The following is a 25,680-nucleotide window of genomic DNA, read 5'->3' on the forward strand; positions in this document are numbered from 1 at the left end:
TGCAAAGACGTGGAAGTTTTAGGCAGGGGCTTGATGCATTGGAGACACTGGCAGGCCTGAGGCCTCCCAAGGATGGGGCAGGAGCAGGGGTGTGTCTCCAACCCTCCCTCCCTGCACCCAGCCCTGCCCGCTGCCTCTAGCACCTCCTCTGCAGGCTGGTTCTATGCTGGGCACACAGGCTCCCCTCAGAAGCCAATTTTCTACATAGCGAAAATGTTTTCTCTGTGTCCACTTTAGCAGATGGCCCCTCACCTTGGCCTGAATTGAGAAGCGCAGAAATCAAACAGCAGACAGACGGCTTCCTTAGCAATGCCTTGTAGGCACACAAGCATGCAAGCTCACACCCGCCCTCCTCCCCCTCCCCCATCCTCTGGCACCATTTGCCTTCGGTGTTTCTAAGCCTGAAGCTGGCCCAGGTGCCTGAGCTGAGCCTTCTTCTTCCGCCCTTCAGACCACCCACCGGGCACCTGGCCCCAAGTACTTGCTCATGGTAGGTGCTCAGGAAACAGGTCCTCGATAAGTGAATGAATGCATGAATGTACGTTTTTCTTTATTTCTCTTTTTTGAAAACTGGAATATAGTCGATGTACAATATTGTATAAGTTACAGTTGTACAATATAGCGATTCACATTTTTTAAAGGTTATACTCTATTTATAGTTATTATCAAATATTGGCTATATTCCCTGTGCTGTACAATATATCCTTGTAGCTTATTTTGTACATAGTAGTTTGTACCTCTTAATCCCCTACCCCACGTTTGCCCCTCCCCCTTCCCTCTACCCACAGGTAACCACTAGTTTGTTCTCTCTCTCTCTTTTTAAAAAAATTATTTATTTATTTATTTGGCTGCGCCAGGTCTTAGTTGCAGCATGTGGAATCTTTTAGTTGTGGAATCTTTTAGTTGTGGCGTGCGGGATCTTTAGTTGCGGCATGCGGGCTTTTAGTTGCAGTATGTGGGATCCAGTTCCCTGACCAGGGATTGAACCTGGGCCCCCTCCACTGGGAGCATGGAGTCTTAGCCACTGGACCACCAGGGAAGTCCCTAGTTTGTTCTCTATATCTGTGAGTCTGCTTCTTTTTTGTTATATTCACTAGTTTATTGTATTTTTTAGATTCCACATATAAGTGATATCATAGAGTATTTGTCTTTCTCACTTCACCTGGCATAATGCCCTCCAGGTCCACCCATGTTGTTGCAAGTGGCAAAGTTTCATTCTTTTTTTATGGCTGAGTAGTATACATATACATTTATATACACGCCACGTCTACTTTATCCATTCATCTCTTGATAGACACTTAGGTTACTTCTATGTCTTGTCTTGGCAATTATATATAATGCTGCTATGAACATTGGGGTGTACATATCTTTTTGAATTAGTGTTTTTGGGGTTTTTTTGGATATATACCAGGAGTGGAATTGCTGGGTCATATGGTAGTTCTATTTTTAGTTTTCTGAGAGACCTCCATACTGTTTTCCACAGTGGCTGCACTAATTCACTTTCCTACCAACAGTGTATGAGGGTTCCCTTTTCTCCACATCTCGTCAACGTTTGTTATTTGTGTCTTTTTTGATGACAGCCATTCTGACAGGTGTGAAATGATATCTCATTGCAGTTTTGATTTGCATTTCCCTGATGATTAGCACTGTTGAACATCTTGTCATGTGTCTGTTGGCCATCTATATGTGCTCTTTGGAAAAATATCTATTTGGGTCTTCTGCCCTTTTTTTTTTTTTTTTCGTCGCATGGCATGTGGGATCTTAGTTCCCTGACCAGGGATCAAACCCATGCCCCCTGCAGTGGAAGTGCAGTCTTAACCACTGGACCACTAGGGAAGTCCCTTCTGCCCATTTTTCATTCAGGTTGTTTGTGTTTTTGATGTTGAGTTGTATAAGCTGTCTGTATACTTTGGATATTAACCTCTTATTGGTCATACCATTTGCAAATAATTTCTCCCCTTCAGTAGATTGTCTTTTCATTTTGTTGATGATTTCCTTTGCTGTGCAAAAGCTTTTAAGTTAAATTAGGTCCCATTTGTTTATTTTTGCCTTTATTGCCTTTGCCTTAGGAGACAGATCCAAAAAAATATTGCTACAATTTAGGTCAAAGAATGTTCTGCCTATGTTTTCCTCTAGGAGTTTTATGGTTTCTGGTCTTACATTTAGGTCTGTAATACATTTTGAGTTTATTTTTGTATATGGTGTTAGAGAATGTTCTAATTTTATTCTTTTACATGTAGCTGTCTAGTTTTCCCAGCACCACTTATTGAAGAGACTGTCTTTTCTCCATTGTATGTTCCTATCTCCTTTGTCATAGATTAACTGACCATAAGTGTTTATTTCTGGGCTTTCTATCCTGTTCCATTGATTTGTATGGCTGTTTTTATGCCAGTACCATTCTGTTTTGATTACTGTAGCTTTGTAGTATAATCTGAAGTCAGGGAGACTTCAGATTATACTGAAGAATAATCAGAGACTCCATCTCTGTTCTTCTTTCTCAAGATTGTTTTGGTTATTTAGGATCTTTTGTGTTACCATACAAATTTTAAAATTGTTTTTTCTAGTTCTGTGAAAAATGCCATTGGTAACTTGATGGCGATTGCATTGAATCTGTAGATTGCCTTGGGTAGTATGATCATTTTAACAATATTGATCCTTCCAATCCAAGAGCACGGTATATCTTTCCATCTGGTTGTGTTGTTTTCAGTTTCTTTCATCAGTGTCTTATAGTTTTCTGAGTACAGGTCTTTTACCTCCTTAGGTAAGTTTACTCCTAGCTATCTTACACTTTTTTTTTGTTTGTTTATTTTTCGCTGCGTTTGGTCTTCGTTCCTGTGTGCAGGCGTTCTCTAGTTGCGGCAAGTGGGGGCTACTCTTCGTTGTGGTGCGCGGGCTTCTCATCGCAGTGTCTTGTCTTGTTGCAGAGCACGGGCTCTAGGCACGTGGCCTTCAGTAGTTGTGGCACGAGGGCTCAGTAGTTGTGGCTCACAGTCTCTAAAGCGCAGGCTCAGTAGTTGTGGCACACAGGCTTAGTTGCTCCACAGCATGTGGGGTCTTCCCAGACCAGGGATCGAACCCGTGTCCCCTGCATTGGCAGGCAGATTCTTAACCACTGTGCCACCAGGGAAGTCCCCTAGGTATCTTATTCTTTTTGATGCAATGGTAAATGAAATTGTTTTCTTAATTTCTTTTTCTAATAGTTCATTGTTAGTGTATACAAATGCAACAGATTTCTGTATATAAATTTTGTATTCTACTATTTTACTGTATTCATTGATGAGCTCTAGTAGTTTTCTAGTGTCATCTTTAGGATTTTCTATATGTAGTATCATGTCATCTGCAAACAGTGACAGTTTTACTTCTTCCTTTCCAATTTGGACTCCTTTTATTTCTTTTTCTTCTCTGATTGCTGTGGCTAGGGCTTCCAATGCTATGTTGAATAAAAATGATGAGAGGGAATTCCCTGGCAGTCCAATGGTTAGAGCTCTGTGCTTTCACTGCTGAGGGCCCAGCTTCAATCTCTGGTCAGGGAACTAAGATCCCACAAGCCACATGGCTTGCCCCCCACCCACCCCCCAAAAAAGTGATGAGAGTGGGCATCCTTGTCTTGTTCCTGATCTTAGAGGAAATGCTTTCAACTTTTCACTGTTGAGTATGATGTTGGCTGTGGGTTTGTCATACATGGCCTTTATTATGTTGAGGTATGTTCCCTCCATGCCCACTTTCTGGAGTTTTTTTTTTTTAATCATAAATACATGTTGCATTTTGTCAGAAAGTTTTTTCTGCATCTATCTAGATGATCATATGGTTTGTATTCTTCAATTTGTTAATGTGGTGTATCATATTGATTGATTTGCTGATATTGAAAAATCTTGCATCCCTGGGATAAATCCCACTTGACCATGGTGTAAGATCCTTATAATGTATTGTTGGATTTGGTTTGCTAATACTTTGTTGAGAGTTTTTACATCTATGTTCACCAGTAATATTGGCCTGTAGTTTTCTTTTTTTGTGATATATTTGTCTGTTATTTGGTATCAGGGTGATGCTGGCCTCATAGAATGAGTTCAGAACTGTTTTTTCCTTTGCAATTTTTTGGAATAATTTGAGAAGGATAGGTGTTAACCCTGGGTTTAGTGCCTGCGTACTAGTGATCAGAGCCAGGTCCCGGAGTCTAGTTGCTCGGCTCAGGGATCCCAGAGCTGGTGTCACATCACTGTTGGGGTGGGGAGGGGCGGTTCTTGAAACAGTTGGGTACAGGGTCCAGGCTGTCCTGAAGCTTGTGTTGGCCTGATAGTGGGCAGGACTGGGACCCAGCTGGTTCCAGGGCAGGGTCTAGCCTGCTGGTGGGCAGGCTGTATCCATAGGCTGTGGGATTGTGGTTTTCTTGTGTCTGGTGCCTGCCCACTGGTGGGTGGGGCTGGGTCCTGGGCCCTCTGGTGGGCAAGGCGGTGTCTGGGGTGGCTGTGGGCTCAAGAAGTCTTTAGGCAGCTTGTCTGCTGATGGGTGGGGCTGTGTCAGTTAGTTGCTTGGCCTGAGGCATCTCAGCACTGGTGCCTACAGGTTGTTAGGTAGCGCCAGGTCTCGGCCTTGATGAGCTAGAGGGAGGATCCCACACAATGGTGCCTACCAGCACCAGTGTCCACGCGGTAGAAGGAGCTCCCAAGAATGGCTCTCACCAGAGTCTATGTCCCCAGGGTGAGCCACCCCCCGACCCTCACCTCTCCAAGAGACTCTCCAAGACTAGCAGGTCTGGCCCAGGCTCCTATCAAATTACTGCTTCTTCCCTGGGTCCTGGAGCATGTGAGATTTTGTGCGCACCGTTTAAGAGTGAAGTCTCTTTCTCCCCCCAGTCCTATGGGACTCCTGAAATTAAGCCCTGCTGGCTTTCAAACCAATGGTTCTGGGGGCTCATCTTCCTGGTGCAGGACGTCCAGGCTGGGGAGCCTGATGTGGGGCTCAGACCTCTCACTCCTGTCGGGGAACCTCTGCAACATAATTATTCTCCAGTTTGTGGGTTGCCCACCCAGGGTTATGGGACTTGACTTTATTGAGCGTCTGCCCCTCCTACCCATCTCGTTGAGGTTCCTTCTTTATGTCTTTATTTGTAGAAGATCTTTTCTGGTAGGTCTTTTTCATTGATGATTGTCCTGCAAATAGTTGTGATTTTGATGTGCTTGTAAGAGGTGAGCTCAGGGTCCTTCTACTCCGCCATCTTGGCTGATCTCCTGTGTGTACGTTTTTCTAAAGGGTCAGTTGTGGTTCTTCATTTCCTTAATATACTTCTCTGCCCCTGTCCCCAAAGGGAGACTGATGAGTCCAGGTCATGACAGTGGGCTCAGGGCCTGTGGACCCCACCCCAAGTACCTACATGCACCCTGATTTATATGGTAGCTAAGAGATTCTGGGGAGAAAATGTGACCCAGGTCCACCAACAATGATCAGAAATATGAACTCATGTAGCCTGAACAGGGACCCTGAGAGGGCAGTTAACATTGAGAAGTCTGGTGAGGGCAGATCCCATGGCTGCTGGACTGCTGGTGGGGCAGGGGGCAGAGGGGTCCTGTGTGAGCAAGGGTCTAGGAGCAGGTAGGTCAGACGTCCTGCACAGAGGGCCTTGCTGGTCCCCACGGATTGGGGAGGTTGCCTCCTAGGCTCGAGGGAGAGCCCAAAGGGACTGCAGAGACCAGCTGGTCCCACCCTGTCTTCCTATGCTGGGGAAAACCATGGCCCTAAAGACCACTGTCCACTTCCTTGAGTGACCATGTGAGTCTCAGGAAATGCAAGTGTGCTTCATGGGGAAACCAAGAAATGAAAGGATTTTCAGTTTTTAAGGATCAGACTGTTAGAAACAATTTATTTGAATGTCAGGAGAGGAGGGAGGCTCTGCTTCCGTGAGGAGGGGCATCTCGGGAACCTGAGGCCACAGGGACTTACCACGTGCATCACACGTGGGTGCGTGAGAACCTGAGGGGTCAAGGATGACAGAGCAGCAAAGTGCGAGGGAAGAGCAGGTCTGGCCAGAGATTCACGGGCTCAGATTGGGACTAGGTCCTCTGTGAGGAGGTGGCCTGCCAGCTGCTGACCCCTGCAGATGAACTCGGAACCTGATAGCTAGTGTGGAAAGACAGGGGCTTTGCAGTCTGATCGCCCGCCCTGCCACTCATGAGCTCAGCAGGTCACCCGGCCTCCCCACCAGCTCCTCATCTGCAAAATCAGTATTATCATCAGGGTGGCCATTGGGATGACGTGAGATGAAGCGTAGGAATGAGTTAAGCACAGAGCATGATGCACAGTGTGGATGTCAATGGCCCCTGGAGGATAGCAGCACTGCCGGGGCACCTCCAGAGGTGGACTGTGGAGAGTCGTGAGGGTCTGGGCCCCTGGCAAAGCTAGCCGATGGGCACCACCGGCTGTGAATGGGAAAGAATCTCCTTTCCCATTCTCCTTAGCAGTTCTGCTAAGGTCAAGGCAGCAGTGCTGGCTGACTCCATCCCAGGGACGGCCCCTCGTTGGCTGGGCTGAGCATTCCAGCCTCTTCCGAAGGGCATCTGGTTCCTACAAAGAAGCCAAGCCCTGAGCTCAGAACCACAGGCCTTTCAAAGAATTCCAGAACCTTTGTAACTTCCCCCCAGCCACCACTTTTATTCTCTCTTATTTCCTCATTGCAGCAAGTAGTTAACTTCCCAGAGCCCATGTGGCTTTGTGCTCCTTGGAGGTCTGCAGAGAGGGGGCTGCTGCGGACAGGCCCACTCGCTGGGAGCCTTATGGGGAGCAGACAAGGAGATGGAGCAGGTTGGGACTCCTTGAATTGTGCTGCTTCTACCCTGGGGGCCCACAGCTGATGCACAAGCCCCAGCTTCCTGGAGCAAGGATGGGGGTGGGGTGATACATTCCCTGGACCCTCCAGGGGTTGGTCTACACTCCTATGCTGCTCCCTGGGGGGCTTCTGGGGTGGGAGGAGTGTGACCGTAGAGCAGGTCAGCCAGGTGCTGCAGGAGAGACATGAAGGCAGACCCAGGGGGCATGGGGGCTGTCTCCCTGTGTGCAGACAGGTGGGTGGATGCTGCAGCTCAGTATAAGGAACTGGGCACTACAGAAAAGAAATAGAAAAGGTAGGAAAGAAAAAAAGGAAACTCCCAGCTGGAGCTGTCTGAAAATGGGGCAGACTCTCTATGAATAGTGAGTTCCCCATCACTAGAAATGTGCAAGCTGAGAACATTTTCGTACACCTGATGGGCCGTTGGAGTCAATGGCTTTGGAGACACTCTCCAGCTTTGAAATCCCGAGCCTGTGTCCCTCTGCCCCAGGCTCCCACGCAAGCGAGCTCAGCAGCAAGGCCTGACTGCCTCCCTGCGAGCTGCTGTTCTCAGCTCCATGGCCCCTAAAGTCAGTCACTGATGTACCAATACAGGCGTGAGAGGTGGAGAAAGTAACTTGTTTCTGATGATAGTTAAAATACCCAAGTTTTTGAATGAGCACTTCCATAGAAATTAGAAACGTAAGAATGATGTTATTAAAGGCATAACTATGCACTTGCTTGAGTGGGAGGCAAAGAGGTGGTGTGTTGGCTGAAGCTGCTGAGATTGGGTACAACCCTTGCCCTGGCCACACGTGTGCAGCCTGGAGGTGGATACCACCCGCCAAGGGCAACTCTGGAGAAAACAGGTCCAGGGTCTTCAACCTGGCAGGGGCTTCTCTCTCCCAACTGGGGCTCCTCCTGCAGGGGCAATAGGGCGAGTGGCCGCCTGCTCTGAGGCCAAATCCCCTCCCTCTGTACCACCCCAGGCAATGGACGGCTCAGTTACACCCCACCAAACCCCAGGTCCTGAGTCCTGGCCAAGTCCCCTCTGCTAACCCAGTGTGCATGTGGGCATGTGTGTTGGGGCATGGGGGAGACCCACCAACCAGGCAGGCTACTTTGGCCCCTGGTCATTAATTTTGTCCCCTGGGAGGGAACAGTTCCAAAGCTCTTTGTGCATCCAGAGTCTAGCTTGGTCCACCAGGGGCCAGGGAAGTAAGTTCTTCTCAGTGCCCAGGGCTCCCGCGTCACCCATCTTTTTGTTATGTGAATCTAGAGATGCTGTCTTTCTTGAGAGCAGGAAAGCAGCCTGGGAACCCCAAAAGAGGAGAAGTAACCAGGTGTTGGCCAAGGATGGGTCAGGGATGTGGCAAAGGAGAGCAGAGCAGGGCTGTTTGGGAAGGACAAGCCCAGGCCACCTGGGACCTGTGCCCAGGTGTGCTGTGGGCAGTGCATTCACTCAGTAGGGAGCAGGGCTGCAGGCGAGGTGAGGAACGGGCAGTTACTCTGCACCCCAAGCCCCAGTGTGGCCTCCACACTTTGGGAAATCACTTCACCTCTCTCTGCCTTGGTACTCTGCCTTGGTATTGGCTATTGGGCAGGCCCCCTCCCCAGCTCTGATGTCCAGTGTCACCAGATGACTGCGGGATTTTCAAGGGGCACAGGGCAATAGGCAGGCATGCATCCCCTGGGAGGACCCCTGAGGTCATCCAGCAGGTTGAGGTGACATTTGCAAGCTTGAGAAAAGAAGAGATATTCCAAGGAGACCACAGTCTTTCTTCACTCTTTACTGTGTAAAAATAAACTCAACAATTCATGTCATTTCAGCAAGAAAATGAAGAAAAAGAAAAAAGCAAGAATACCAGTAGAAATAGTGCATTTCCAGAACTGCTTATGGGAGGTGGCAGGTCCCATGGTTTTGACCCATTAGATACCCAAAAGGCTGCGGATCATATGAAAAATGTACAGCTTTGGTTAGCAAATAATGAAAAAGTAAGATACATCAATTCTGTTTCCTATTATACAGTATATACAATATAACAATATCAACCATAGGGGGTTTGCTTTGTTGTCGTTGATTTTTTTGTTTTTTTTTTGGCAAATAAGACAAAATTGGGACTTTAAGTATTTGGGCTTTTTTTCTCCTCATTGACTTGTTCCCCTGCAACAAATGGCACTTAAGTCCACTGTGCATGGAAGTGATACATTTCCCGTCATTAGCTGAATAAATTTACACACTGTGTTTTAAGAGATGAAACCATGACTGCTTTAAGCCACATTTTGGTTGCCATAAGGTTACAAAGGATACTATCCTCTTAATGTTTACAATTCGGAACCCTAGTTTCTTCTATCAGGGTTGGAACTGACCATCAAGTCCTCAACTCATTCCACTTAACAAGTCAGCTCGAGACAGAGGGGCCACCATAAATGGCCAGTGTGCATCCCATCCCCGACACATCTTTGAGAACAGGTGGCCCCTCTTTGGAGCACATTGGAATGACTGTGACCTTCATGCCAGCCTCTTCCCTCCCCTTCACTCCCCACAAGACACCCCCTTGGTCTCAGGTCCCAGGGCTGGTGACAAAGTGATCTTTGCAGTCTTAGAAAATAAAACTGTGAATCTACAAAAGGAACAGAAAGCATACAAAATGTATCTCTTTCTTCCAAAATAACATGCTTTCAGTTCTACGTTTTTGGCGGAGCCTGAAAGTATTTTCAAGGGAAATATAGGTTGAGTTAATTTATAGGTTTGTCCTTTTCTTTCATAAAAATACTCTTGTTTGGTAATAAACTTTTTCGTCTAGAGTAAGAGAAATAATACTGTTATCAAAAGCAAGAAAGGCTTACGATTCAAGTGGGCTCTAATCCCCCGAGGGCCCGGAGAGCCTCTGTCAGCAGCTCTCCCACCTCGGACACCCAGGGAGCTGTGGGACACCAGCTCGGTGAAAGCAAACACTGTCTCGACAGTGCTTTTTTATCTTCTTCTTTTATAAAATGGCTTACCTGAGATAGGCATGTATTATTTCAGTGCAAGAGGGAACATCAGTCAGATTAAGGGGTAGATGGAAACTATGTGGATTAGATCTGTGGCTGTGTAATCGGCCTTCCTCCGGGCTGGCAAAGTGCCAAGTGTTACCACCGTAAGGGAGTCCGGGGCTTGGCACAGGCTCCAGCTGGGGAGGGCGGAGGGAGTTAAACATCAGCTTCCATCCCTGGCACCGCAGGTGTGTCAGGGGAGGGGCGAGGAGGGTGAACAGGTCGGGAGGCTGAAGGGACACAGGCGTAAGCATCTGGGGTGTGCTCTGCCCCTCTCTACTTAGGGCAGAGGATGGCTTGTGGTCCTGAAAGGACAGCTCCCACTGCGCCCACTGGGACAGGAGGTGGTCCAGGGTCTGGTAGATCCATAGATCGGCAGGGGCTGGTGGGAGGTGCTGATGGGAGAGCACCTAGCACACTCTGGGCCTTGCCAACAGCTCTGAGATGGCTGAAGTGAGGGGTGGGGCCGATCTGGTCTAGAGGGGGATACTAAGCTCTCACTCTTTCCCAACCACAAGCATTGTTAGGCTTGTTCTCAACCTACATGTTAAAAATACTTCTTGGTGTGTTTGGGGAGTGGGGAGGGGGAGAGGGAATCGATCTCTCCCTTGACCTCCTCCGACACCCTTGGCTTGCTTACCCAGCCATTTTTAGTAGCTACATGGATGGTCACAGAACAATGGGTGGCACTGGGCACACAACACAGAACCAGAGAAGTTCATGCAGGCAGGGGAACACACACCAGACTGAGGAAGCAAGGGACATGCCACCCCAAGGAACATGCAAACAGAGAAGATCCCTTCAGATCCACAGATGCCACAGCCCGATGGGCTCTGACAAAGCACAGCGGTCTCAGAAGAAGCCACCGTTGAACCACAACACGTAGCCTGGCGCCTGGACCTCACCCTCGGCACTAGAGTGATGCATTGCAGAATGGCGACTGGGTACCGTGCAGACACCTACGCGGACACCAACACAGAGACACCAACACAGACACACACAGATGCACTAGGTTTCCGACACAACACGGACCTGCGTTTAAGGAGACAGGTGCCCTGGAAGGAACAGAAGACAGAAACACCTGCTCCTCCTGAAGAAATGTCTGCAGCTGTAGATGAGCCAGGCAGTGCAGTAAAATTTCTAGAAAGACTTGCCAGCCTTTTGCTAATTAGACTCCTGGTGACAGAGTCCAGGTTGCCCTCAGGGTGTGCGACCCCCAGATGGTGCAACAAAGCAGGGAGCTCACCCTCCCCTGGGTGTGATCCGTCTGAGTGCTATTCTGCTCGCTCTCATTCAACACACACACACACACACACACACACACACACACACACACGCACTTTTCTCCCCGCCTTGGAAGGACTAGAAGGAGGCGCACATGTTAGTTTTTCATGGAGGGAAAGAAATGTCAAAGCTTCTGGACACTGGCTGGGTCTCAGTGTCACCAGCTGGTGACAGGTTGGGGGCTACATAGGATTTGCGCTCTGTAAGATGGGGGAGTGGATTTCAGGCCCCGGCCTAGCCATGCGTGGCTCCCCAGAAGAGGTCTCCGGAGGACCTGCCCCCTTGGAGGGCTCGCCTCGGCCCGGGTGAAGAATATGGCTGTCAGAGTTACCACGGACCTGGCCCGTCGACTGGCTGGGTTCAAGTTCCAGTGGCCCTGTGTGGCTGGGTCGTAATCAGAGTGTGGGTTTCCTGGTCTAAAAGGTCTGCTCTCAAGCTGACCCACCGAAGCCTCTGGTCTCCCACTGCCAGAGGTCAAGGGGAGGAGACCAGGGGTCCTGGCTTCCTGGGCTGTGGATGGGATGTTCCTCTCTTGGGGGCGCTAGCTGGCAGCTGAAGGGGAGTCTGAGGACGTGGGAAGGCTGAGGGCCACAGACGGTATCCTGGGCCAGAGCTGGCCGAGCTGGGTATGCAGGCTGGCCTCCCAGGCCCAGGGCTGCCCTCAGATGCCAACAGCAGGATGCTGGCCAGGCACTGGGGGTTGGGAGAGGGACTGCCCGGATCCTGAGGCTGGTCCCTCCTCCTCTGCCCCTGCCCAGCACGTGGTGCCATTACAGGACACTGTCTGCCTTCAACCCTTCAGAGAGAATTCCTTCTATGACAAGATACAAATTCTCCATGGAGAGGCCCCCGGCCTTTAACAAACTGCTACAAGATATTTATTTTATCAATATAGAGATATGTCGCTCTGAAGAACGTTTACAAACAAAGACGAACGCATTGCAGAAGAAGATGCACCAGCCCCAAGGCACACGGGCAGACACCAAAGTTGGCAATGCAGATATTAGACCAGTCATGAGATTTCCCAAAGCCACAGAGAAAGAAGAAATGAAATACCTCATTTAAAAAGAGAAGGCCTCCCCAGAGAGACAGACCCTTGTAGACACACAAACACACACACACACACACACACACACATACACTCACACACAGGTCCTCTCACCTACGTGTGCATTTTTCAAAATGTTGCAGCTGCCGGCTTTACTGGTGAACAGGGCATGCCTGAGAAACAGTGCGGGCTCCTAGAGAGAAGTGGGGACACCTCGGGGACGGATGGGAGCCGGGCCTGCTTCACGTGCACGAGGACGAAACCAGGCTGTGTGCGTGTGCGCATGTACGAGGGCGATGGCCTTGAGTCATTCCTGGGGGAAAGGGAGAGAAGAAGAGACGACGGATCATCACCGCACAAGCAGGGGGGAAGCGGGAAGGGGCTGGGGACCTGGGGACCAGGAGGCTCAGCCCGGCCCTGGGCCTCAGTTGATCTGGCGACAGGCTTCGAACGTCCACTTGGTGGCTCCGCCGTAGATCTCGATGTGGGACTCAGACCAGGCAATGACATTGCCGGAAAGGGCCTTGGTGCTGCAGGTGGCCAGGTTGTACACCTCCCCCGGGGTCAGCTTGCGGTCCCAGATGTTGAAATGGGCCAGCTCGCCCACGAACGCTTGGGTGGCATCAAACCCGCCACCCAGAGTGTCCTTCAGAGAAAAGCAGAGGATGAGGGTGGAGGGGGTCATAGCAGTGTGGGCCTATCAGGAGGGCATCCCTAGGGGGAAAGGCTCTCACATCTACCTCTGGTCCATTTGTCTCCCTGTGTCTGGTCTTCAGCTATCCATCAGTCCCTCCCCTGTGGGAAGCTCAGGAAAAGGAGTGATGCTGGCCTCCTCTGCCCTGGATGCAGAGCTTCTCCTGGGGGCACCTGAGAGCTGCCCAGTGAGGGAGGGTGTCAGCCAGGTCCATGGACAACTGTGGGAGCAGTGCCTGGAGGGCCTCCCCTACACTCCCTGCCTCTAGTCAAGAAACTCAGATGTCGTTCTTTAACAGCAATAGCGGCCCAATGAGAATGGAAGCCCTGGGGCTCTCCTGCCTGCCTTTCCCTCCTGGGTGCCCGACGGGAGACAAACCACTTCCAGGAAATAAATTATGCATCACTAAATGCACATTTGGTCTTCCGGTGCCAAAGAGCATTGCTGCAGTTGTTGAGAAAGTTGTGGAGAGCCTTGAGACCAGAGCCCACTCCTGCTCGCCTTTCCTGAAAGTGCCCACTCAGAGCAGGGACTTTGCCCAAACTGCTGCATCACTTGCTTCCCTCAGCTGCTTCTAGCGGAAACCACTTGCGTCTCCAGCTCCCTCCCACTTTGCTCCCTGCTGCCTCTCTGCCCTCTCTCCCAACACCCTCATTCTCCTTTCTCCTGCCTAGTCTCTGGTTCTGGGGCTCCTCCCCCTGCAGCTGCCCCCCCTTTCCCTGCCCCCATGGCCTGTACCTGCTCCTGGCCCAGCACCAGCACGCCCTGTGGCTTGATAGGGTGATAGGGCGCCAAGTTCTCGCCGTTGCCTCCCTGGGTGCCATCCTGGTAGGCTTCCCAGACCCCGTCCCGGGTGGTCCAGGTGATGCAGATGTGGTGCCACTTGCCATCATTGATTACAAAGGGCAGCTTAGCCACCTGGGAAGGAGAACAACATACAGGACATTATGGGAACAGGGGTACAATCAGAATCAATTATCATCACTAGTTAGTAGTTCAACCAATATTCATAGGCATTTACAATAAATATCAAGAGCTGTTACTGAGTTCTTGCAGCACCTGCCCCTCTGGACTGTCAGGCCCATCCATTGATGGAGCACAAAATCACAAAGGAAATGGGAAGATTTGTCAAGGGGGCTCCTAAGATCGATCTGCATATGCATGCAATCTCCTCCCTCTTGGCTAGTCTATGAAACAGGCCCTCTGATGGAGGAGGGCCACCCCTGGGGGCTGAGTTCACTGCTGCTTTCTGAGCCTCTCCTCTCTTCCAACACTCCATCTCTAACTGCCAGATCTCTGGGTCTACAACCCGCCCAGCCTTTTTGCATAGACTCTGAAAGATGCCAGGGGAGATGGCTCCATGCCTTTTAATGCTCAGACCAGCCTCTCACCTGGAATTTCACTCACGCTCTAAACATTTCAGGCAGGGAGCCTGCCTCAGCCAATGAAAGAACCCTCACACCCTTTTAACTTGGGGGAAATGGGGCCCCAGAAAGGCACAGCCCTTTCTAGGCAAGGCATCAAGAGCAAGGGCTTGGAATCTAATTCCCAGCCTAGGTTTTAGACGTTCACTACCAAAGCTGCCATAGAGATGAGGGAGTTCGGGAGTTGGCCGCTATTCCCACAGCTAACGAGGGCCAAGATGGAGACGGGCTCCCTGGAGGGAAAGTTTGCCCTCTCCCAAGGACTCGCCCAGATCCGGCCTCCTCCCAGGAGTAGGGGGCTAAGCAGGATTGATTTGGACTCTCTAGGAGCATCTTTACCCCCCCCCCAGCATCTATGGTCTCCCAAATATGGGGGAGCAAAGTCAGCTCCAAGGCCAGCTGGGGGAGGAGGAGTCTGTCAGATGGATTGTCCCCCGGGATTATCCTCCTCCACCACCAGCCAGGAGGCCTCTGTCTGGGAGGCCTGTTCATGGAGCACGGCAAGGGCACCCCTGCCCACTTCTCCCAGGCCTCACCCTGCACCTCCCTCAGCCCTGCCTGGCAGGCTCTCCTCTTGGGGCCACAGTAGCATCTGAGGCTGTATAGCTCATGCTACCGAGACCTGTCCCAGCAGCTGGCACAGACTGGGGCCCTGGGGGCCTCGCCCTGCTGCTCTGCAAGTCCAGAGGGGTGGGGACTCTACCTTGTCGTTGATGAGGATCTCCATGGGGTTGTTGCCCCACTCAATGAGGACCAGCTCATTGGCCTGGCCGGGCACAGCATAGGAGAAGGGCGTGCCCACCCCTGGCGCTGCGCTGGACTTGAGCCACATGCACACCGTGAAGGCGTACATCTCCGGCAGGCTCTTCTTCACCTTGGCATACATGTAGTTGGTCCGCAGGGGGAATGTGAGCTGGAACTTGTCTCCAGGGCGGTTGTCCTTCTGACCTGGGGAGGACGGGATACAGTCCAGATACCTGCACCTTGACGAAGCGCCTGTCCCTGACTAAAGCAGGCTTGCCAGTGCCCCTGCCCCCAACCAGGCTTGGTGATGCAGACAAAGCAGACTCCTCTCTGTTCTGTAGATGCTGAAAAGGAGGCTCGGAGAGGTCAAGCGCTTTGCCCCAGGGCACAGGGCCAGGACGAAAGAGCTGACCCAAGGTCTCTGCTCCCGGTCTGGCTCCCATAAGGTGGCTCCCACACGGTGACCCCTGTGGAGAGGCTGGGATGGGGGTGTGGGGAGCCGCCCGCACACTCTGGGCTCTGAGCATCTGCACCTGGGCTGGGCAGTGGGCATGGGTAGGGAGTGGGTCAGTGCGCACCCTGTAAAGCAACGCTCGAAGGTGTCACCACAGAGCAAGGAGGGCTCCTCCCGGCCAGTAAAGAGGCTATTATCTCCCGTCAGAGCAGCCCCTCCAGGAGCCCAACCTGATTCCAGGATGCTGACTGCTGACGGTGCAGGCCCCCCAGTGCCCGTCACACTTCCCGTGAGGCCAGGACACACCGCAGCCCCTGGTCACTCATCTGACCCAGCCGATTTGCCCCGAGGACTCAGGCTGTTTCCAGAATCCCATCCATCCCACAGGAGGGAGAGTTGTACCCCCCGAGGCTCTTCTAGCAACTCTGTCTGGGCCCCTGCAGAGAGGGCAGGACAGCAGGGAGCCGGGAGGTGGCCCTAAAGCCAGGTTCCCCTAAGGTGACTTCTCTGAGGATGATGCCAGTCATTCTCAGGGCGAGCTTCCTGTGCGTTTCCTGAAAAATCAGGCTCCTGGTCCCATACCCTCCCTTTATACATGGCCACCAGCTCCCCGCCTGCTGGCAACGTCTCCAGGGAATGCTTTTCTGCCCTCTCACAACCTACACACACACTGTGGCTGTGGCCCTGGGCATGGTGTGACTGATTCCAGGCAAAACATTCCAATCCAGCAGTGGGCATGGGCACCAGGCCCAGAGCCAGGAACACACACCCACCAGCTCCAGGGTGTACGCTGGGTGCTGCCAGGGAGCCCAGCACTAAACCGGCCCTCCAGGCCAAGAATTATTTCTAGAAGGCATCCTGCTGGGCCAGCAACCCCACGCCCTTCCTCTAAGCCAGGTGTCAGGAAACAGAGCAGGGCTGGCCCTCAGTGTTCCCCTTCCATTTCAGGCTGGCAGCCCCCTGCCCTTGGAGCACATCTGGTCCCTGGTCTCTCCAGGGGGTGTTCTTCATTTCCCCAATCTCCCCTTTCTCCCCCGCCCTCCCTTCCCCGATCTGTTTTTCAGTTACATAACGTGCCTTAAGATGGCACTGTTTAAATCCATCCAGCACACTTTGCAGTCCGAGAAGGGTCACGTGGCCCTGCTTCGAGCCCCGAGTCTCACCCCCCCCACACTTTTACAACCTTGTTTGATTTCTGCGACTTCAAGGCTGAGCCTCCCGAGCTCATCCGTGGGCCTCGGGTGAGATTGGGGCTGGCTGGAGTTGGCGACTCGGGAACCGCGGGGCTGCATGCAAGATGCCTGGGCTTGGGTCACTCAGAAGAGAAAACCTTGGGGGTGTGCTCAGGGTGGAGGGGAGGACCCGGAAATCCCCAGAGGATGCCAGGGCACCAAGGAGCTGGGAGGAAACCTGCTCAGGGCCCAAATGTGCCATGGACCACGAGGGCCCAGCCCCAGCCCATGCCCTGCTCGCTGCTGTGGATGGGGACCGGCTAGAGCCAGGTTTTCCTAGCCAGGGAGGACTCGAGCCAGCCAAAGCTATAGTGCAAAGTTGCTGAAGATTAAACAAATCAGACTTGGAAAAATCCTGTGAGTGTGTGAGTGTGTGAGTGTGGCGGGGGAGGGGGGAGGGAACCCCAGGCAATCCCTTCCTCACTCTGCTTCCTGAGATGTCCCAAGCCCAGGGCACCCCAGTCCTGCCAGGAACACCAACTGGAGAACCTGGGGCAGGGATGGGGCTAGAGGGGTGGAGGAGCTGAGGGCTTCTACACTCCCAACCTGAGCTATGCAGGAAGCCAGGACCAGAGGCAGGGTCCCACTGGTCCAGGGAGCTGAGACAGGATGCATGACCCCCCAGCTCCCCATGACCATTACCTTTCTCGAGCTCGCTGATCCGCTGGTGCAGGGAAGTCAGGGCACTCTCGATCTTGACTCTTTCCTCGGTGTCATTTCTGGGGCCCCCCTTGCCCTCCTCCAGAGTGTTCACCCGAGACAGCACCTGCCTCTCCAGGTCATCGATCTTGCTCTGCAGCAGATCCTTGAGGCTGTTGGTCTGGCTGGAGGAATTGAGCCGGCTGTACTGCTGCGAGGGTGCAAGGGTGGGAGGGGGGGGAAACCATATCGTTACGCGTGGAGCAGGGGCCGTGCCGGGAGGCCGGTGGCGCGGTCCCCTCAGGGCGACTGCGGGGGCAGCCTGGCGGGGAGCTCGGGCGAGTGGCCGTCCGCGGGGCCCCGCACGCTTGGGGAGGGCCCAGCCAGGCATCGGCACCCGGCCAAGGCCTGGGTTGGGGATGTCGGGCCGGGTCGGGAATGGAGGTGGGGGAGGGCAGAGGGGCGCGCGAGCCAGAGGGGAAACAGCGGCGCGCGCGGACCTCGAGGTTCTCCAGGCGGGTTTTGAGCGACTGCAAAGTTTGCCCGAGTTGGCTGAGCGTCTCGGCGGCCGGCGTCCGAGACAGGTCGCCCATGGTGTTCTTGCCCGAGCCGGGCTGCTTGCGGCCGCCGCCCGTCCGCGCCTCGCCGGCGCTCGCGTCCAGCGTGCTCTGGCTCTCGCAGCGGCCCAGCTTGGTGGTCAGCTCGCGGATGGTCTCCTTCTGGCTCAGGATGGTCTCCTTCTGCTGCAGCACGGTCTCGCGGAGCTGCAGCACGTTGCTCCGGAGCTCCTCGGCGCCGCCGGCGGCCACGGACGCGGCGCACATGTCGGTGTCCACCGGCACCGAGGTGCAGATGAAGCGCGTTGGCCCAAAATCCTGGGCCCCGCTGCCCAGGAGGCAGAGGGCGAGCAGCGCACAGGTGCGCGCGGCGCGGCCGGCCAGCATGGCTGCGGGCGCTGGGACCCGGCGCTCCGGGCCGGGCTCGGCTCGGCTGGAGCTCCGCGGGCGGCCAGCGCTCTGGGCGCCGCGCTGCTCACTGTTCCGCCGCGCAGTCCGCACCGCCGCGCTGTCCGGCCCCCACTGCCGCCTGCGCTGCGGAGCCCGCGCCTTTTATGCCACCGCGGGAGGGGCCTCGCGCTGCCGACGTCAGCGGGGGAGGAATCCCGCTTTAATTGTCTGCGGCCCGAGCCCGCTGCTCGGCTGGGGTCGTAGGGGTGCGTAGTGGGGGAAACTTCCCCCAACCCCCGGCGCCGCCGCGGCCTTCGCACCACCCTCTACCGGCCCGTCCCTGATCCCAGCCGAGAACGGAAGGAGTGGGGTGGGGAGAGGAGGGTGGGCCGGGCCGCGGCCTCGGACTCCTGGATGGGCCACCTGCTTGGTGTCCCCAAATATCCGACGGGGCTCGGGGCGTGTGGGAGGCCACGGAGGACCCGGGAGACAGAATTCGGCTCAACCCGCTCGGCTGCACTGAACACCCGCGGGGCCCGGACCCGGTCCCCAAGGACTCAAGTCGTCCACACCTGCGTGCCGGGTGGGGAGCGCCGGGAGCAGAGCCTCACTACGTCGCTAAGTCCCGAGAGGGGGTCGCGGGACCGCTCCAAGTTTCTTAGATGTCCGTATGGGGTTAAAAAGACGCTATACACCCCAGGTCTGGGGGCTTCCCACGCCCTCGTTCTTGGCTCTCCTGTGCCCTCCCCCACCCCCCAGCTCCGAGCTTTGGGGACTGGCAACGTCTCCTGGGATTGACAGCCCCCACCTCGTGCCGGCGGGGCAGGCGGGCACTTTCGGAGGCGTCCCTTGCGGATTAAGCCTTTCCTGCCAGCCGAGCGTGCCCAATTCCGGGCAGACGGCGCTGCCGGAGCTGGACGGTCCCTCCAGCCCCGGGGGAGGTGCCACGCTTCCGAGGGGGCCCTGCAGGCGGACCGTTTCGCGCTCTCCGAGCGCCTTCCCATCGCGGAGATGTGAGGGCACGTGTGTGTCCGTGTGCGAGTTGCGGTGCGTTCGTGTGTCCATGGCTGTGTGTGTTCGCGTGTGTGTTGGGCTTTCTGGACCCCATTCACCCCAGCTGTGCCCACTTCTCTGCCGCTGGGGAGGGGTCCGGGACTTTGGGAGGGGGGCGTCGCACCTGCGAAGCTCCAAACGATGGTAGGTTACTCATAGTCACCCCACTCACCCGCCCACACACTCGAGCCATTTTTCTGGGCAGCGGCGCCGCGGGGCTCGGCTCCCAGATTTCCGTCCAGTTTTCAGTGCCCGGTTCGGGGCTCCCGACTAGGGCCTGAGACCCTGGCCAGTCCCTGGCGGTCAGAGCCAAACGCGCTTCGGAAGCCGCCCCTCCCAGCTCCCACTGTACAGAGGAGGGCACTGAGGTACCAAGACTCCGGGGTCCGGCTCGATGCGACAGGTCGAGCCATAGCTACAGTCGCAGTCGGGGCCGCCCGGCGGACACCCCCGCCCCACGCCCCGAGCCCTTCATTCCGCTTCCTCTGGGCTCTGCGATGGCCCCGCCGTTGGCAAGTGCGCGGGTCCCTGCCCGGAGGGACCCACAGGCAGCTCCTGGGTGCGGAGCTGACTTCCGCCCCGCGGGTGGGAGATGAAGCCAGCTCTATTGAGACCTTTTTGATAAGCCACGATCTCCTCCCTCTCCGCAGCCTCCTCCCACCCGCTGCCCCCCGGGCTACTCGCGGCCAGAGTCTTTCAGCGGCGCCAGAGGGACCCCGCGACCCGCAAGCGGCTGTCCTGGGCTTGGCGCGCCTCGGTCCTGGGCTGTGCTGGGTTTCTGGCCCCAGCGGCAGCGCTCACCCACCACTGAGCCCTGAGACCTGCCGCAGCTCACCGCCCGGCCCCAGGCCGCGGGAGGGGGCCGGCCACGAGGGTCCCACGCGTGTCTGCGACCGGCCGGAGCGCCCCAGGTCAGCAAGCGACTCGGGAGGAATTACCCGCGCGAGGGGCATCACGGCTTCTGCCCCAACTCCCATCCTGAGACCGGATGGAGTCACACACCCCCCACCCTGTCACCCCCGGGTCAGCGCACCCCCCCCCCCCCCCCCCCGCCGGCGCGCTCCCCCGGGCCAGGGCTGTGTGTGGCCAGAGGCCGATTTCCGTGGGGCCCTGAGGGCACAGAGGGATGGCGCTCCGCAGAGATCGTGTGTGGGCGCGGGAGAGGAGCCCAGCTGGGCCGGGAGGAAGGTGTGGACAGAGCGGGAACCCTGGGCTGGGCCTTGCGTCCTGAGCCCCAGGAGCGGCAGGGGCTTGCCTGAGCAAGGCAGGGACCTGGGCTTTTACCTCCAGAGGAGATCTCAGCGGTTGGCACTCGGCACTTGGGCACTGAGGGCCAGACCCCGACCGCCCCCCGCCATCGCCACACACACACACACACACACACACACACACACAGAAGATAGAGTAGACTGAGTCTGAAGGGGAGGAGGGACCCTGGGGCAATGTCCAGGGGCAGTGGGATCTCTGGCAGGGAAGTATGGAACCCTGAGGGGAGGACACTGCGGTCAAGGGCCCAGGACCCTTTGGTCCCAAGGGCGACCTCTGTGGAGCTCTCTGTCTGCCAGAAGGCAGTATGTGGGACACCTGCGCAGAAATGCTGGGCTGTGCTGAGGGGCTGCTAGGGGGCACACTATGGCAGCCCTCTGCCTTCTTTAAATCTTTTTAACTGTACCCAAGACCCTGGGCAGGAGAGATTCAATCTGGGTAGTGTTTGCAGCGTCCTCTCCCTCCCTAGAGTTCAGGAGGTATCTGGAAGTTGGGGACTAGAAATCAAGGACTGCCTTGCCCAAAACCCTCAGAGGAAGAACAAGTTGCCTAGCTACGTGGTCTGAAGGTCTCATATGTGTACACCTGTTCTCCCGACCTGAGCCCCGTATGTCAGAACTGCAGCAGGGATGGAGGTGGGGGTGGGGGGGAGGAAGTGCTGTATACACACTTGCAGTGGAGTTGGGAAAAGATGTGGCAGGATCACACAAGTATATGGTTTTCCCACCTCATGGATGCAATAGATGCGAAGAACCTAAAAAGCATAGATAATAGTAAAATGTAGTAGAAAACATTAGAAAGTGATGAGTTCTATGTATTACCTTCGTTCTTAATATAATTTATATAATTGTAAGTTTGTATAATTTAAATTTTAATGATGGCTGTGTTTAACAATCAGCTTGCAAATTCCTGGAAATGTAGCAATCAGCTGGAGCCAGCCAGCTGGGCACATCACTGGTGGAAGAGGATGCAGAGGCCTTCAGAGGTTAAATTGGGGGGGGGGGCAGGTACCTCGATGTAGGGAAAGCAAAGGGGACTGGTGGAGAAGTGTGGCCGGAGGCTCCCCAGCTGTGGCCAGCGTAGTAAAGGCAGGCAGGCATAGGAAGGCTAAACAGGTGGGTCGGGCACTATTCTGAGCACATCAGTGCTGTTGAGGGTCTTTACCCAGTGGATGGTGGAAGCCCACCCAGGGAGGGTGCCCAAGCCTGGTGCTGTGCCCAGACCCTCACCCATACTGTGGTATCTCCTGGCCCTGTTCTCTTCAAGGGCCAAGGCCATGGGCCAGCCTAGGAAGGAAAGAGCTACCCTCATGGCAGGCAATAGGGGGGCGCTGGGTGGGTGCTGGGAGGGCACAAGGAGAACCTGGGAGGACCTGGGAGGGCACTGGGAAGAGCTGGGAGGACAATGGACCCAGGCCAGGGCCCACCCACCACTTGACTCTGAGCCCATCTAGCATGAGGGCCCACCCTGCCTTTTGAAATAGCTCTCCCTGCAGGGGGGAGGCTAGGGAGTGGAGGGGGAGGCTGAGGAGTGGAGGGGGAGGGCCAGGCAAGGCCCCGGGACCCCATCTGGGAAGAGAAGAAGGCAGGAGTCCTCACTGATCTGGCTCTGGACACGGGTGGGCTCCTCAGACAAGAGTCAGGCCCATGTCACTGCTGAGGACACGCCGTGGACCCTGCCGGGGGAGCTGGCGTCTAGCCTGGGATGGGAGGGCGCTGCGGTAGCGTAAGGGGCTGCTGTTTTAAATGTGTGGGGACACGTCTGCCAGCTCCCGAGGTGATTTTTGCTTTTGTTTCTGTTTTTGGTTTGTTTCTGTTTGCAGCAGCCCCACAGTGCTGGTTACGATCTGTTTCTCAGTCTGGGTGCTGCTTTCGTAGGGGTGTTCACTTTGTGTCCAGGAGGATGACTTATGCGCCACTCTATGTGTGGTTATTTGGGGGGAGGCAGCACCCACAGGTTGTCCCTGGAGCAGAGGAGACAGGCTTCTGGCTGCTACCAGGTGAGAGTCAGTAGGTACCTCTGGCAGCCAAGCCCTCACGACAGAGCCAGGCCATGTGACTCCTATGTGAGAAGCTCCTGGGCCCAAGGGATTGGGGATGGGGCCACTCTGACAGCAGCAAGTCCCACGGGGCCTCTGACCCCTGGCCTGGAGTGGCATTCCTGACAGGCCCCATCCACCCACTCTGGTGTGACGGGGACACGTCCCTGCTGCCCAGCTCTGCTGGGGGAGGGACCACACCAGAACCGTCCCCTCTGCCCTCTCCTCAGACACCCCTGCGGTAATAGCCTTATCTTATAAACAAGGAATTGTCCTTTTCAAAGCCCTCTGTCCATGTTCATTCATTTGCCTCCCTAAGGCATGGCGGGGCTATTGTCCTGACTTGGCAGATAAGGAAACCAAGGGAAGTCCAGGGTCTCCCACACGTGCAGTGAAGGCAAAGCTGAGAGGCAAGCCCTGGCCTTCACACTCCCACCCAGCTTTCTCCCTGCCCACCCCACTACTCCCCCCCTCAACCCCGAACCCACAAAGGAAAGAGCTCTCAGACTGGCAGGACTGAGTGGCAGAGAGGAGGCCCAAGAAGGGACAGTGGCCCATCCTGCCCACACCTGGTGGTGGAAGCAGATCAGGCCAGGTCCGCAGACCCCGGGCTGAGGAGCTGCTCACCTGCTACCCTTGGAGGAGAAGCCCCCTGCTCCACCACAGGGTGTTCAAGTTCATGCCCATTGTGTGAATACCAATATCCCTGCGGCAGCCACCTGGGGACTAAACAGTCGTGGGCCGTGGTCATTAGCGTTGGACAGTGGGGTCCCCCCACCCCGGGCCTCCAGACTCCCTGCACCCAGGGGCATTTCCCACCCTGAGGGCCCCCTTCCTCTGAGCCAGCCTGGGCAGCCGTCAGCCCAGTCTGGCTGGAACAGAGCCCTGGGTGGCCTGCCCTCCTCTGGACCGAGCCCAATGCTGGGATCAGGTGGGGAACGGGTACTTTTGAACTTGATGACTTGCTTACTCCAGTAAACAGGAGTTTACAGGCATAAACTTACCATCCTGTCTTGGTGAAAACTCACTTTTCTCCAAGCAGGGGTTTCTGGCCCCAGGCCGAACCGTGGGCACTTAGTACAGTGTAAATATTCATCAAGTGTGCTCTCAGTTCAGCAAATATTTCCAGAGCATCTACTGAGGGGCAGACCCGGTGCCGGGGCCAGGGATGAACACAACAGTCTCTCCATCCTGAGGGTGCTCAGCCTGGTGGGCAGATGGGGTACCACGTACCTCCAGGGCGGGATGGCACGTGAGTGCCCCAGGCCAGGGCAGGTGGGTGGGTTGGGGTCGAGCAGTCAGGGGCAGTTCCTGAGGAGGTGATACCAGAGCATGGTCTTGAGGAGTGAGTGGGGAGGGAGGTGGCTGGCACGAGCAATGCCGGGTGATGGAGGAGGGGCGTGAGTGGCGGGCGGGGACGTCTTCCATCTTCGCAGTGTAAACTGCAGAGCTGGCTGGCAAGAGGCGTGGGTGAGGGCTGGCAAGTGTGTAGGAGCCACAGTTCCGTCCTGTCCATTTCATCCTGTCTGCAAGGAGGCACAGCTGCGGTGCCGAGTGTATGTAGGAGGTTCTGCCTGGGAACCTGCCTGGGAGGGCAGACTTGAGGGGGACACTGGCTGAGAGGCTGCTGCTGGGTGATAAGGGGTGGGAAGGAGTTTGTGGCAGGAGCCAGGGAAAGAGAAACGGACTTGAGAACGTTTGAGGAGATGAAATCGTCAGGACTTGGTGATGACTTGGGTGTGAGGAGTGAGCAGAGGGAGGAACCTAGGAAGCTTCCTGACTGGTGCCGCCCACTGAGTAGGGGAAGGTCTGGAGGGAGGGAGAGACCGTGAGTTCTTGCTGGGACATGTCGCGTTTGAAGTGGTTATTCGACAGGCAGTAGGAAATTAAAATGATGGGGACCAGGTACTTGGCCCCAAACCCAGTACTTATTAGACTATCCATATTGTCCATTGAGGAGACTGGTCCTGAGCCAACAGGGACTACGGGTCAGTGGGGAGGTCGGGGGCTGACAATGGAACCCCGAGAGCATCTTCAGCACGGTGGAGTTATAGCCAACCAGTATAGAGACGGCCCAGGGAGAGGATGGAGGAGAGCGCCCGGGACCCCACTGCTCAAGAGATTAGTTAAGATTTCTGATCTCTGAGAGTGACGCCACTGGTGACAGGTCCTGGCACTCCCAGCCATTTGCATGGTGCCCTCGGACACCAGCGTGCTTCCCAGCACTGGCGTCCCTTCCCTCCAGACAAAGGAACTGGTAAATTCAAAAGCCAGGTCTGGAGCGGTCCTGGAGCCCCCACTCCAGAACCCCATTTGCATCCCTTTGGTTGGCTCCCTTGAGCTAACAGCATCTGGCTGGTGCGGTGGGTGCTGGGGCCGCCAGCCCGCTGTGTCCTTCCACATCAATTTTACCATCTGCCACAGCCAGGAGAGGGCATATGAAATATAAAATGAGCCGAGGCATAAAAGTGTTTGGAATAAAAATGGTATGTACCAGCAAGGGATTACAATTATTACAAGGTCTGTGCCTGCTGCCATCACTCATACCTGGGAGGGGAGGGCATGAGCTCCTGCCTCTCTAGCCTCCTCCTCTGGGGACTGGGCCACCGCGAACAAGGCTCACTGGACAGAGGCCGCAGGCTGCCAGGCACCGGCGAGGTCCTGAGAGCCCTGGGGGACCTTCCAGTGCACCAGAGAACACGACACAGACCAGTTCCTTCGTTCCCTCATTTGATCACGGAGGAACCTGTGAAGCGGTCACAGCAGGGGCTATTACATTTTATTTCCCCCATTTTACAGACCAGGCAATCGAGGCTCCTTACGTTTCAGTGTCTTGGCTTAAGCAGCACAGCTAATTCTCGTAAGAACTGGCCTTCTGTTTCCAATCATTCATTCATTTATTCATTCAGTGAACAGTCAGTCTTCCAGTATCTGTTGTGTGCTGCCGGGAACTCTCCCAGACAGTGGAGATGCAAGAGCTTTCCAGCTAATTTTTTTTTTTTTTTTTTTTTTTTTTTTT

At 55.0% G+C, this 25,680-nt stretch overlaps 2 protein-coding genes across 2 annotated transcripts in view; one reads left to right on the forward strand and one right to left on the reverse strand.

Annotated features, from left to right (window-relative positions):
* The window catches only part of ENDOV (endonuclease V), a 94,808-nt gene that overhangs the window by 44,018 nt on the left and 25,110 nt on the right, over window positions 1-25,680 (forward strand). The gene's annotated exons all lie outside the window — the stretch shown is intronic.
* On the reverse strand, window positions 8,642-20,701 carry NPTX1 (neuronal pentraxin 1). Its single transcript, XM_027080946.1, has 5 exons — window positions 17,858-20,701; window positions 17,361-17,568; window positions 14,992-15,236; window positions 13,603-13,782; window positions 8,642-12,816 (listed from the first exon to the last, which is right to left on the reverse strand). Exons 1-5 carry the CDS (start codon window positions 18,299-18,301, stop codon window positions 12,595-12,597), a joined length of 1,299 nt encoding a protein of 432 aa, XP_026936747.1. The 5' UTR covers window positions 18,302-20,701; the 3' UTR covers window positions 8,642-12,594.

The sequence above is a fragment of the Aethalodelphis obliquidens genome, unplaced genomic scaffold (assembly GCF_003676395.1).
Source record: "Aethalodelphis obliquidens isolate GAN/ISIS:26980383/991018 unplaced genomic scaffold, ASM367639v1 scaffold44, whole genome shotgun sequence".
In the NCBI taxonomy this organism is placed as follows: Eukaryota; Metazoa; Chordata; class Mammalia; order Artiodactyla; family Delphinidae; genus Aethalodelphis; species Aethalodelphis obliquidens.

Coding starts and splice junctions, on each gene's coding strand:
- NPTX1 (XM_027080946.1), bottom strand. CDS start 18,301: ATGCTGGCCGGCCGCGCCGCGCGCACCTGTGCGCTGCTCGCCCTCTGC. Junction 15,237..17,360: donor GATCAGCGAGCTCGAGAAAG/GTAATGGTCATG, acceptor CGTCCTCCCCAG/GTCAGAAGGACAACCGCCCT. Junction 13,783..14,991: donor AGATCCTCATCAACGACAAG/GTAGAGTCCCCA, acceptor TCTCCTTCCCAG/GTGGCTAAGCTGCCCTTTGT.